Source organism: Lissotriton helveticus, chromosome 5_1 (genome assembly GCF_964261635.1).
Source record: "Lissotriton helveticus chromosome 5_1, aLisHel1.1, whole genome shotgun sequence".
Taxonomy (NCBI): Eukaryota; Metazoa; Chordata; class Amphibia; order Caudata; family Salamandridae; genus Lissotriton; species Lissotriton helveticus.
The window spans coordinates 2,004,939,116-2,004,952,913 of NC_136065.1; the positions used below are offsets into that span (position 1 = coordinate 2,004,939,116).

Genomic DNA, 13,798 nt, shown 5'->3' on the forward strand with positions numbered 1-13,798 from the left:
ACAGATTCGAATGCTCCTGGGTAAACTACTGGCGCTCCCAGCTCAGATGCAGACACTCTGAGGTCATACATTAATACTCCCAGCTCCGCTGCAGACACGCCTTGCTCTGCTGCACATAGGCTCAGGTTAGAGACAGACGCTTCAGCTCTGCTGCATGCGACCACAGCTTATCCCCTTCTCTGCTGCAGGCCCTCTCAGTGCAAGTGCACCAGCCAGTGAAGGTGAGAGGGGCGTAAGGAAGGAGGGACAAACACTCCCACTTCACAAACTGAGAGAAACGAAACTTAACTTCACCACCACTGCACTACTTCCTCTCGGGTAGGGCAGGAAGGAACATGGCTGCGGCAAACCCGCTCCGGAGCCTGAAGGAGGAGGCCACGTGCTCCATCTGCCTGGAATATTTCACAGACCCCGTGTCCGTGGAGTGTGGACATGCCTTCTGTCTGTCCTGTATCACTCGGTGCTGGGAGCGGCTGGAGACAGACTTCTGTCCTCAGTGCAGGGAAATATCTCAAAGTAAAACCCTTCGACCCAACAGGCAGATGTCGAACATGGTGGAAATCGTTAAACAGCTTCAGATACCGAGTCCGACCCCCGAGGAGGCGAATCTGTGCAGAGAACACGAAGAGAAACTGAAACTGTTCTGTGAAGATGACCAGGATCCCATCTGTGTGGTCTGCAGCATGTCACGTGATCACAAGCCTCACACAGTGCTCCCCATTCGAGAAGCTGCCCAGGAGTACAAGGTATGTGTGCTACAAAACTGGGTGGAACTAAGCTACATGGTGCTCCCATTCGAGAGGCTGCCCAGGAGCACATAGTGTGTATACACAGGTCTGGGAAAGGTGTAGACCAGACTCCCCTTCAGTTTATTTATTTCAAAGGTTTTATATAGCGCTACTGGACCCAAGAGTATCAGAGCGCTTTACAAGGATGGTGAACATAATGAGATAAAATTAACAATTAAGCGATAAAGAGTTACAGTATGATAATGCATTCAACAGGGCTAAGGGGGCAAAGAAACGGAGAGATAAAATTAAGTGGAAAATGAATAATTAAAAGTTAGGAGAGAGAGGGGGAGTGAGAGAATGAAGGGATTAAGAGGGGGTGGGAAGAGGAGTTGACAAGGGAAGAGAAAGGAGTGAACATGGTCAGAGTCAGTAACATTAGATATCCCAATACTTGTTGAGAAGAAGTACTTTGAGTTCCTTTGTGAAGAGAGGGTAAGAGGGGTTGCAGCGAAGATCCTTAGGGAGAGAGTTCCAAATTGTAGGAGCGTTACCAGAGAACGCACAGGATTGGGGGCCCGATGTAGGTAAAATAGATTTATCGATTTTTATCGGTAATTAAAAATCGGTAAATCTAAGGGGTGGAGATGTAGGAACATCCAGATGTTCCTTTTACCGAATCGGTAAATATCTGTATTTACCGATTCGGTAAATACCGACCGGTAATGCCCCATTCATTCCTATGGGCTTTGAAGCCCATAGGAATGAATTGGGCATTACCGGTCGGTATTTACCGAATCGGTAAATACAGATTTTGACAAGGGTGCAGGCACCCCCAAAAAAGATTCGGGGGCCATGTGGCAGGCATACCTGCCCTAAGGGCAGGTCTGTCTGTCATATGGCACAGGTGTGCATGCACACATGTGCATGCACACCTGAATCGGTATTTTACCATCAAATATATTTGATGGTAAAATACCGAATCGGTAAGGGTTGTGGGACTCAGAAGAGTCCCACCTACATACCAAAAATACCGAATAGGTATAAATACCGATTTCGGTATTTTACAGAATCGGTAAATTTACCGATCGGTAAATTTACCGATTCTGTAAAATATGTGTCCCTACATACCAAACATCAAATACCGGTCGGTAACGGCCGAAAATACCGATTTTCGGCCGTTACCGACCGACCTACATCGGGCCCTGGGTCTTTTGACATTTGAGTCTGGGTGGGATCAAGACAAGGGAGTTTGTGCTCCTCAGGGACCTGGAGCAACCTGCTTTGTGTAGTTTTGTTGTAAGGTAAGACGGGGTGTTTTGGTGAAGAGCTTTGTGAGTGATGCAGGCAATCTTGTAGGTGGATCTTCCTTCTATTGAGAGCCAATTGAGATTTTTGAGGACGGGGGAGATGTGATCACATTTTTTACAATCAGAGTCTCGCAGCTAGGGGATCGCCAAACAATACAGCACACAGACTACGTACGGCCCGATTGGTGCAAGAGCAGATTCCTCACACCTCGCATAGTCTTCACAATAGGGCTTTCCTGGACGTTGCTCCTTGCAATTCTCTTCTCTATTTCTCTCTGGCCACACTGGTTTTGGCGAGCAGCCAGGTGCTAGTCCTCCAGGCTCCAGGGCTAGTGGTCCTGGTTTCATCCGGTGATGTCCCCTCATCTAGGGTTAAGATTCATGAAATAGGACCATAACACCTTTCTTATGATTGATAGCATAGAACAGAATACTTTGCCCACTCATTGCTTTTGTAAGGAATGCATATATTTTTAACAAGGTGTGTTTCCTGCAATAAAGCAATGTGACATTGCAGCCTAGTTAAATGAGTCATGTTTTTTGATAGAATTACAAAGACCTTTAACATCCCTGAAACAATACAAAGACTGCTCATTGTGAATACTGCAGAGTAAAAGTATATATATCAGCAAAACAAGGACACAAAGAGAAAAAAAGCTGAGTAACTAAGAGACAGACCAAGATTGTACTATAAAAAGTGTATAAGTATACATACTTTGGATAGAGCAAGTGATTGCAGACTCAGGACAACTTCCACCAGCTACTTATTCAACTCCCCAGTACAGGTGCAGAAGCCATTGTAATTCTTTTGGAGGCATTGGAAGGGGTACACATGTATCCCTGCAAAATGGATGAGGTCCGGGATGGGGCAGGCATACGCTGTAGGCAACAACTTTTCCCTCAAACCTAAAATGTGTATCAACAGATGGTGTTGATACACATTTTAGGTTTAATTAAAAATGGTGAGGGGCTTCTAGAGTCATCACAAATATTCATTTATCTTCTAGTCAAAGCAACATGCACTTTGGCCAACATGTGTTTTGCAAGTCAAGTGCTCCTGAATGGCTAAGAAATTACATTCACCTCTAGAATGCATTATATAACAAAATCTATATTTTTTTTATCACTCATATGGATTTCATACACAAAATACGTATAATACATTAACAACATTCTCGGGAACATTATTTATTGGTGCATCTATGCAAGCATGCTCATTGTGTACAAGCAGTGTAACCCATTAAGGTAAATAGTTTAAAGATCTAAACAGGCAAAAATAATTTTTCAATACATAGCAGCATATTACTCACCCATCTGATGATCCTAGTGCTCTAAAACCTACGTAGTTTGCAATAAATCCTTAGAACCATGGTTGTTAAATTTTAACCTCATAGTTTCTAGTCCTTATTAGAAAATTAAGCAGTACATATCTCTTGGGTGATCTATATAAATTCACACTAAAACCATTTTATCATTGATGACGTTTAATGTCAAAGCATGTTATGTAATTTGTTCTTTTTCACATTTATCCTTGAAACCTGCATTAGTGTCTTCCATTCCTATACAACCAACAAGGCTTCACTCCTTCACTAATGTAACATTATTCAAACTGGCTTATGCCACGTTGCGATCATCTGACTGATTTGATCAAATATCCACACAGTCTTGACCAATGCAATGTTCTCCCCTCTTATTTGTATTCCTATTGTCTCCAAAGATGAGCCATTTTAAAACTTAAGTTCATACCCAACAATAGTGGGAATGCCAAAACGTTAACAAAATATACCTTATAACCTCAGAAATATACTTTATTAAAAAAACTTTTTAACAGCTTATCTGTAGTAAGTACAAATTTGTAGATTTTCAAAAACAAGCTATGCTCTAAGTTATTTCATCAATGATCTGAAAAATCAAATTCAAACCAATTTTTTCGTAAAAGTAAAAATGTACTTTAACTCTTGTCTAGTTGTACTGAATTGATAACACATTGTATGGAGCTCACACTTTTCAAAATTGCATTTTTACCGGCATAGTGCCACTCTCTATCAATGTACACTCCACCGCTATTGTCTATTGCTATCCTGCAATGTTCAAATTCGTTGATGCTCCTCCAGTCACAGAATGGATGTAGACTGGATGATGAGAGAACCAGAATGACCGGACCAATAGTTACTGGGCGCAGCCGTGACAGGAATGTTTCAGTTATAAAAAACAGAATGTGTGGCTGACCACGGTTAAGCACATCGGTTCAAAGTAGACTTGTTAATATTGGTTTTGTGCACACAACACCCAGAGCTTGCCACACAGACGCTCTACTGTAGAGACAAATCTCAACTTTTGAAGACAAGGATGGTGCACCAAAGAGAAAAGTCCAAAGCTTTGTGATATTGTGACAAATCAATCCTTTATTTATTCAAACTTTAAAAGGCCTCAGCCAACGTGTTTCGTTCCTGTTGGAACTTCATCAGGGCTTAATAATCTCTATTTCTCAGTCTCATGCGGAAATCAGATGATGGATATGAAAAGCGTCCACTGTATGTCTAGATCACGTTCTTAGATCATAAGCAGCAGAGGAATACAGGAAGCAACGTGTAGGGCAACCTGATGTCCCCAGACTCAGTGCAGATTTCGACTATATAAAATTGACGATCTATACATTAAAAAAACACAGTGCCAGAGGACTTAGATAACCCTCTGACCAATTGGAGATAAGATATAGATCAAGGCGGCAACCATTCGGCTCAAAGAAATGTCAGAAACTGGACACGTGTAACCCCAAATAGTGTGGATGTCTTCGTCCCCCCTAAATCCGCAGATAGAGCGCCTCAGGGTAGACCGACTACAGAGGAATGTTTCATTTACTTGCAAGTAATCGTCATTACCCCGATTTGTAGTCCTCCTCATCGAAGTCCCAGTATTTTGTTGTCCTTTTTTTTAGTCTCTATAGTAGTGTTGAAGAACCCACCGCTTATTTGTTACAAGATCCATGATCGGAGGTGTTAGCACTTGTGGACTGGGTCGCGCAGGTCTACACATCGGCATAATAAAGATTACTGATGAGTAATTAAAAAAGAACTCGCTCATCTTGTCCTCCTCATCCCAGTCCTTCCTTAGTGAGGATGTATCAAGTTTTTAATGAATCCATTGACAATTACTGATGCAGATGTAGGTTTATTATTACTCTGTGTGTTGCAGCATGCAACACAATACAAGCACATTTACCATCTTCTGAACTACACAAATCTAATTTGACATGTTTTATAAAAGTCTAATGTGAAGACCATATGGCGGCCCCACAGATCTCCTGTTTCCACCCAAGTTGCAGAAGTTACCCTGACTGAACGAACATGAATAGAAGGTGGAAATTCATTTAACGCTTTGTAAGCCTGCGAAATAGGCTGACAAATCCATGTGCATGTCTCTGAGAAGTACATTTTTTACCTTTCAATCGCTGTTTCATATGATACACACACTGGTTTGTTTAAAGTCTTTTGGATGATCCAAATAAATTGACAAAGCCTTTTTTACAGCCAGAAAAGAAGGATTACTTTCATCACTTTCTGACTATAAAACAGGAAGAACTATTCCCTGACATAGCTGGTAAGATGATGACATTTTAGAAACAAATGTAGGATCTAACCATAATTTAACCCTGTCTGGAAAGAAACATTAATTGGGAAAAGAGATGAATGATGCATTCAGCTCCTTGCCAAAGTTGTGACTTTAAAAAAATCTTTTTTAACGGATAACCCCACAGATCAGACTCTTCATGGGGTTAAAAAAGAACCAACTGCAAGCCTCTCAGCACTAGCACAAGGTCCCAGGTCAAAAAGGGCACAGAAACTGCAATATCTTTGCATAATCATCGCCCTTTGAGAGCTTTTATGGCCATGCGTTTAGCTGACAAGGTAGAGGGTGCCAATCCATGTAAAACAAGTATTTAAGGCCACCAAGACATGAATGGTATCTAGTGTGAAAGGATCATGGGCTTTCTGACCACAACACTTCTGGAAAGATCTCCAATGCATTTTGTAAGACACTAAGGTTGATAGCTTCTGTGACTCCTGAATATCTTCAGCACGTCTGCTGAACACCCTAAATGTAGCAAGCTTACCCTTTCAAGTTCTAGGCTTTCAAACTGAGATGTTTCAGCTGTGACATCAGGAGGCACGGGAACTGAAGAGGGGAATGTTGAAGGGAGAGATGAAGGAATTCTCCTTTGGAGAGTGACATCAGAAGGGAGAACCACGGATGTTGTGGCCAAAAGGGTGCCACCAAAATTACTGAGTAGTACCAAAGTGGATGATGGATGGAGTGATGAACATTGCAAGCACTCACCCCCAGTCAACTGATCTGGGTTTAATCCATCATCATTCTTCAGCTCACACCGCCACCCCAGTTCAGACATGGCCATATGAAAATCAGTCTGGCCCTGTGCCTCATGGGAACAGTCCAGACCGAACTGCTAAGTATTCCCTGGACCGGAAACAAGCATCCTAGGAACAGTTTTGTAGTTTCACCCCTCATCAGCTAGGATAGCTTGAATCTAGTGGCACAGTGAGCCCGAGACCGACGTGTGGGCATACCTTGTACACTTAGGGCAAGTAAGCAAAAGACACACAATTGATGGACAGAATGCAGAACAAATGAAAACATTCACCCCCAGTCAAGAGATCTGGGTTAAATCCAGCTGGGTCTGAACTGGGGGTGAGTGTCTGAAAAGTTTCAACACTCTGTCCATCATCTCCTTGTGTTTGCTTAGTTCGCCCTAAATTTGTAGACGTGGATCCCTTGCTCACTTTGTCACTGGATTCAAGCTAGCCTGGCTGGTGAGGGTTGTTACTCCGAACCGGTCCCAGGATGCTTGTTTCCGATTCAGGGAAGACCTGGCTTGGCAGTTCGGGCTGGACTGTTGCCATGAGGCACAGGGTCAAGACTGAGTTGCATATAGCTGGGTCTGAACTGGGGGGGCAAAGTGAGTGTCTGAAAAGCTTCAGCACTCCGTCCATCATCTCCTTGTGTTTCCTTTCAATTGAAGATATGCTAACACTGGCTCCAGTACATTTTGTGAAAACTTTCAGAAACATAGCTAGACCAAATGTCAGAAATGGAAATGACAAGCCCGACTGCAAAATGTTTGACTATCTTGATGAATAGGGAAATGGAAATAAGCATCTTGGAAGTCCATTGTCACCAAGAAGTCACCTACCGCTATCAGTGGGATTAGTGACTTTCAGCAGGAGGTGGGAAGGTGGAGGTGGACCATCTGAAAAGTCTTTTACAGGACATACTAGTTCAGTGGTTTTAGTTTTGGCTGTGTTCGAAAAGCACCATCTGGTTTTGGCTCCAGAAAAAGTGTAGAGTAAAACCCTTGGGTTTTCTTTTGTGGTGGAACTGGTATAATAGCTAGCGTCTCCAATAACTCCTATTCCCCCAGGAGCATAACTCTTTGTTTGTGTTCTTCTCTTGGTAATCGGTTAGAAACGTACCGGTCCTGTGGGGGATTGCTCATAAATGGGATAACATAACCGTTTTTTATGTTTGCAAAAACCCACGTCTTGATCTATTCCTCCAACAGATGACATGAATAGTTGCAATCTTTCCCCCACTCTGGAATAGTCACTTTTATAACTGTCCTGGATCCTAAAGCCTCACAATGTTTGCACCTCCAGATGATGTAGCTGCCCAAAAATTGTCAAAAGTTTGGGTCCTCACTAACTTACATGCAAACAGTTGCTGATTGTTTTTCAGATGAACTTGTGTAGCATACGCTGTGTAGGAACTCAACCTGATTGAACAATTGGCTGCAGCATATGATATTTAAAGGCAGCTTCTAACTTCCTGTCCACTACTTTAGGAAGAGAGTCACATCTTCAGAGGCCAGGTTTGAGGATGCTGCCAGAGATGCCAATATAGGGTTCACTTTGGGGGTTGGAAGAAAATCGCCCACAAAACCTTGTTGTAGGTACCGCTTATTCAAAAAAACAAGGAATAGAGGCTTTAAGAATGTCCTTCCATTCTTTCTACACCATATTTGTAAGGAAATCATGTAGAGATCAATCATCCACTGGTGTTCTACTGTATTGGGAATAGAAACTTAAGGTTTCTCTTCAAACCCCAGTAAATCTCTAATATGCTTAAGGAGACCTTTCATCTGAAGACCTTGAACATATTTTCTCCTTTAATCTGTATCTTGATCCTCATCCTGATCTTCTTTCTGGTGTTTGGCTCGGGCCTCAAATCAAAGTGGAAACTACTTCTTCTTTGTGTAGAACTCTCCACCATTTGGATTGCCACACATCAGTGTTGTCAACGTGGAATCTGAAGTGCACTTCCCCAGATGAGCATACCTGCCTCTTACTCAATATATTGATACACTTTCTTTTGACATGTTCCACACAAATGGAAGCGAAAGCCTTTATTTAATGAAGACTGGCAAATCTTTTACACGGATGAGACCTGGATATGTACTTCCCCGTGAAGGGAACAGGGGGTAATGATCTAACCCTTCAATACTTGTCACACTGCCACCACCACCAGTCCCACAAAGCCCCAGTAGAGAAATAGTAGCAACTCTAAAAAAAAGTTTATGGGTTCCCCCTTGACCTCTAAGGACTTCTCCAGGGTCTCGCATTGTTAAAGCAGGGAGTGCCCTCATTGGGCTTGTGCAATTTTCACACCCACTGAGTGAAAACAAAAAGTGACAAACCCCTACAGGGTAGGGAAGCAAAAGTAAAAGGTAGGCAGTAACGCATATGTACAGTCAGTAAAAAACAAAAATAAGTAAAGGTAGCAATATCGCCAAATGCATGAAAACAAGAGTATAAAATATGGTTACATTTTTTTTAAAAAGAATAGTAACAAAAGTACCAGTTTCCAGGTTAGAAATTGTGTGACCCTAGTGAACAAGATGACTAACAAGCTAAAGCTAAGTCGAGGAAGTAATGGGGAGCATTAAGAACTATACACCAGCGAATTAATCCTAAAAAAATAAGTGATCAGGTAAAATAGTATGATAAAACAAGAGGGAAGCAAGAAAGGGAGTGAGGGGAATGCGATGAAGCAGATTAACATGCCTCCTGAGTAAGACCGGTGAGAGTCTGACGAATATCGAAAAAGGATTGTGGGAAGTTCAGCGTCACCCCTAAATGCCACGAGGGAAATGGAAAGGCCGAAATCAACCACTACAAATCAGAAATCAAGTGATGGAGAAGATAATCATAAATCCAGAGATTGCTAAATAGTTACCACAGGATATCACAACATGCGTCTCATCATAAATGCTCCATCGACTACCGTGCCCATCATCAAAAATTGTATATCTGAGAACATGTCAATCCTCACAATTCCTTTGCTATAAAACATGCATAGCATCATAGAACCTAAACTACCTAACTAAAGCATTTTTTTAACCTTGTATTTTATCTTAAATTGGTTTTAATGCAATTTTTTTTCATTTATTTTTTATTTACCTTAATCTTCTGAATGCAACGGTTTTAATTAATCATGCATAATACATTTACCTATACTACCTAACCAGTGCAACGGAATTCCTTTGGTAGCAAACCAATCATCATAACCTCGGTGTAGAGAACATGCCAATCATAGAAATTCTCGTCCCAATGACTATACCTGTCATGATAAATCATGTGCCTGATAAAAAAGTCCATCACCAGCTTTCTTATGCTAGAAATATAAAATCATCCCAATATGGCATCTAAGCATGTTGGTTATCAAAAAAACTAAAAACGTTTCTGGTGAATATCAATAGACACTTGCAGAGAAGAACATACCATGAGAAGTGTTTGCCCAGAGACTATGGATTACAGAATTACTGCCCAGCTAAAATGTTGTCAGATGTACTGTCCAGATAACCGGCAATAGGAGTTACTGCCCTTCTAGCATTCCCTCTGAGAGAGGCATCTTCATGTACCTTTGGCAGTAACAGACAATATTATCAAAAGACCAATATATAGTGTGTATCTCAACCTCTGAAAGATAGTTGCATAATATGTTTATGGTTTTGAACGTGTGGACTTTCTTCTTTTAGAAGAAGTTTCAGAGTTATCTTGACGGATTGAAGAAAACGCTGGAGGATATTCTTGAACTGCATTGCAAAGAAGAGACGAAAGTGACAGAACTGGAGGTAAGAGAACAGCACCTGATATATCAGTAGGGGGGAGCAAGCACTCTAAGCATTGTCTCAATTTACTAGTTTCCAGCAAGACCACAGATTTCTTATCAGGGGTTGGCCATACCTGGATTAGGGTTTTCCTGACTGTACTTTGAAACTTTCACCTGCAGCATCCAAGAATATGAAGGCATACAGTCACTTTAAGACCCAAGGGTTTTTCAGAGGTTTTGTTTGGATTTTGTGTAAAGGTGATCAACTGTGTCCCCGATTTTTGCTTTGGTGTGTTCTTGGGGGAGGTGACCACAGTCCAAGTCTGATGGTAACAAGGATATTATTAAAGTGCATCACTACATGTTAAGGCAAGGGCCTCCATCCTTTTCTATAATGAGAGCTACTTCTGATCAGTGGAAATAGTCCCGAACTGCTAATGGCTTTAACCATTGTTGCATTAGTAGCCACATCAAATGCAATCATTACAGTAGCAACACCTTGCAGGATTACTGGTAGTGATCACCTGTCATAACCAAATATCAGGATATTGACTAATACAATCACATGAAATTATGTAGGTGTAAGTAAGTATTAATGTACTATTATTTACTCCATGTCTACATATATCTGAAAAATATATAGACGTGGAGTTTAGAATGTAAATACAATTCTACTCCCCTAAAATAGTTACCTCTCATAAAGTGGCTAAACTTTCTGTATTACTTACTGTGCCGGGCTGCACTATGGGGAGCTGCTTACCTCCTGAGCTAAGCATTTGAGATCCCTGTTTTAAGGAATCTTAACAGGGTGTCTTGTGCAGTATCCAGTTCCCTCCTTCGATTTGGTGGCTTTTCCTTCGAGTGTAATTTGCCCGTGGTCACGTGGGCATTCAGCATTCCTATAGCTTCCCCCACCACCTTCCTTTATTATGGTTCGTAACCTCCAGGATTTTAAAAGATAGTTTTATCCTCTTTTGGTGTAAATCCACCCATAGGTTTTAGCGAAGGCAGGTGGCCAGTCATAAAACCCAGATGCAGAAGTTACCTTCTTTTCTATTGCCAAAGGTAAGCAATCGGGGTATATTTCCATGTCGGTATCAAAAAAAGAAGAGGACTTGGAGCTGATGAAGGTCCAGTACCTGTGCTCAAAATTGTAATTAGTTCAAGACCTGGGAGGTCACTGTTCCTATAGGAAAGGTGCGGACAAACCACAGGGCGGACAGTCAACAAAACTATTTCTTTTTGCCCTCAAACATCCCTGGGGATGTCCTGCTTCACCATAGGGTGAGTGCTTTTCATCGTGCCGGTGCTGCAATGTCCTACGATTCACCCAAAAGGTCACTTTGGGGGAGATCTTGTTAATTTGGTTGCCGTCAGATGAGTGCGAGGGTGTCCAAAGTGGGGTGATGAGTGAAGTATGGGTGGTGAAGTAGAACTGACTAGGCATCTTTATTCTGTAGACTCTCCCGTTAGGTTAAAAGATTGTGAGTGCTACTTCAAAGGTTAATGATAGGCCCAAGTAGTTAGTGTGATTTAACGTGGGTCAACATGTTTCGTGCCTCTCTGGTCTATGCAAGGTCTGCATCGCTTCTTCAGGACCAAAGGAAATGGTGAAATATATTTTCTCTACTTTATATCAACATGCTAGGTTCCCCCTACGTGGGTGGTACCTGTAAAGTCTGTGTATGGAGATCGGCCCACCGTGAAGATTAGCAACTAAGCCTTCTGGTTAGAGGCAGGGGACTTTCACTCTATGTGGGGTGTAGGGCTCCTCGTGCAGTGCTCATACTCTGTTCCTCTGCTCCTATAGGAACAGTGACCCCACCCCCCAGGTCTTTTTTCCATGTCTTCTGCTCTTTCACTGAAAAATATTTCTAATTATCTTGTCTACTATTATTAAGCATTCGAGATTCATCAGCTATCTGCTCATATTAGTTATCATGTATACAATTTGTGAAAAGTTACTTATAAGTTTGGATGTTTTCAGTAGTAGTTGTTTGTTCGACAAATATATGGTCATAAAACATATTAATAAAACAAGTACATCAAAGTATTTAGAGAGAAAACAATATCAGTTTAAAACACATTCCCAAAGTGTTCACAGTGTAGGAATTTAACCTTTAAATGCCCATGCCAAAGTCAAAGTCAAAGCAAGCTTTATTGGTTAAAAATTTTAAACCATCAAAGCACAGTACCACATAAAATTCATCACATTTAAAAATCATTACATACATAGGATAAAATTAATCAATAATATACAAATGCCCATTCAGAAAGCCAGGAATATGAACATTTATGATGTTTTATCCTTTTTTTAATATATCTTTATTGTCATTTTAAACAAACATGACAAAAACTGCATGGGCATTCTCAGAATTATACAATAGGAATCATCAAGTACTCATGAACACGAAGTTGAGTGGGGCAGGTACATTCTATACGTATGTATTTAACTAATCTTTGAGAGCCAAGTTCCATCACCATTAATTTCTCTTTACCGATTCCCGTTACCATGAGGCGTTATTCCATGGTTCATGTCTCCACAATATCCGCAATCAATCCTGCTATGTATAAACCAAACTTCAATCTCCCCCAACCAAAACTTCCTTTTTTTAATATTTATTTCATAATAATGTCTTTTAAATATTTCAGTAGGACGTAATGATTGATTTCTGGTATTCCACTACCCTAGTGGCTCACCCTTAGAGGTGATGCAAGTGGAAATGTGTTTAATATTCTTAAGCTGTTTTGAAAATCCAGTCCAGTAAAGCTACTCAAGATACTATATAGCAGAGAAGATAGCAAGTGCTTGCCATACATCTTGATTACTGTGGGTGGGAATGATTTCAAAGTTCATTATTCATGAGACATTTGCATATATATAGTGCTTCCTATCCCCTGACTAGGCGTTGACATATTATTAGTGCATAAAAACACATATAACTATTATTCTTTCAGGGTTTGACTATTAGGAACTGGATTAGAAAAGTACTAGCCAAACCAATCCAGAACTATTTTCACATCATGCAAAATGTGGACGGAGTAAATCCTGAGTATTTTGCTTCTTTCTCCTCTGCCTCATGTCAAAGGAGGCACCATACCCTTTAATGTCTTTGAATCCATCCTTTTGACTGTACCATCGGGAGAAGCTGCATTGTGTAAGTGGCAGCGGCATTAGCGGGTTCCAGCTCCTCAAGCCTTCCTGTTGTCATTGACGAATTTCCCAGGGCTTGGACATGTTTTCTACAGACTCCTTTGAAACAACTACGCATGTGTTTTTTGGAGAAACGAACAGTGTCTAATACTCTATGCGAATATGGTTGAAGCAGTCAGCCTTTATGTGTCACATAGGGGTTTGTAGCTATGTGTTTGAACATGTGTAGAACTTTACTGAACAGGGGTGAAGTATCTACCAGGCTGTGATCATTTGTATGTGGTAGCCAACTGATTCAGTCTTTACCCGAATAGCAGATTCAATCCTGCTCCAACTGCCTCGTCTAAAGACTTTCTGGTATCTCAAGATAATGAGATAATAAAACCCCCAAAACAATATAGAAAACAACGTAAAATGCAATAAACAAAATTAGTTAAGAATTTTAAAAAGTATTAAGGAGAAATAGCGCCAAGAATCACAAA

The 13,798-nt window shown here is 41.1% G+C and overlaps 1 protein-coding gene across 1 annotated transcript in view; it reads left to right on the forward strand.

Moving 5' to 3' along the window:
• Positions 1-265: 265 nt before the first annotated feature.
• Positions 266-13,798, forward strand: part of LOC144753945 (E3 ubiquitin-protein ligase TRIM39-like) — a 71,333-nt gene continuing 57,800 nt past the window's right edge. Inside the window, exons 1-2 of the mRNA XM_078641471.1 lie at positions 266-746; positions 10,089-10,184. Coding sequence (XP_078497597.1) covers positions 336-746; positions 10,089-10,184 — 507 coding nt within the window. The 5' untranslated portion in view covers positions 266-335. The remainder of the gene's footprint in view (positions 747-10,088; positions 10,185-13,798) is intronic.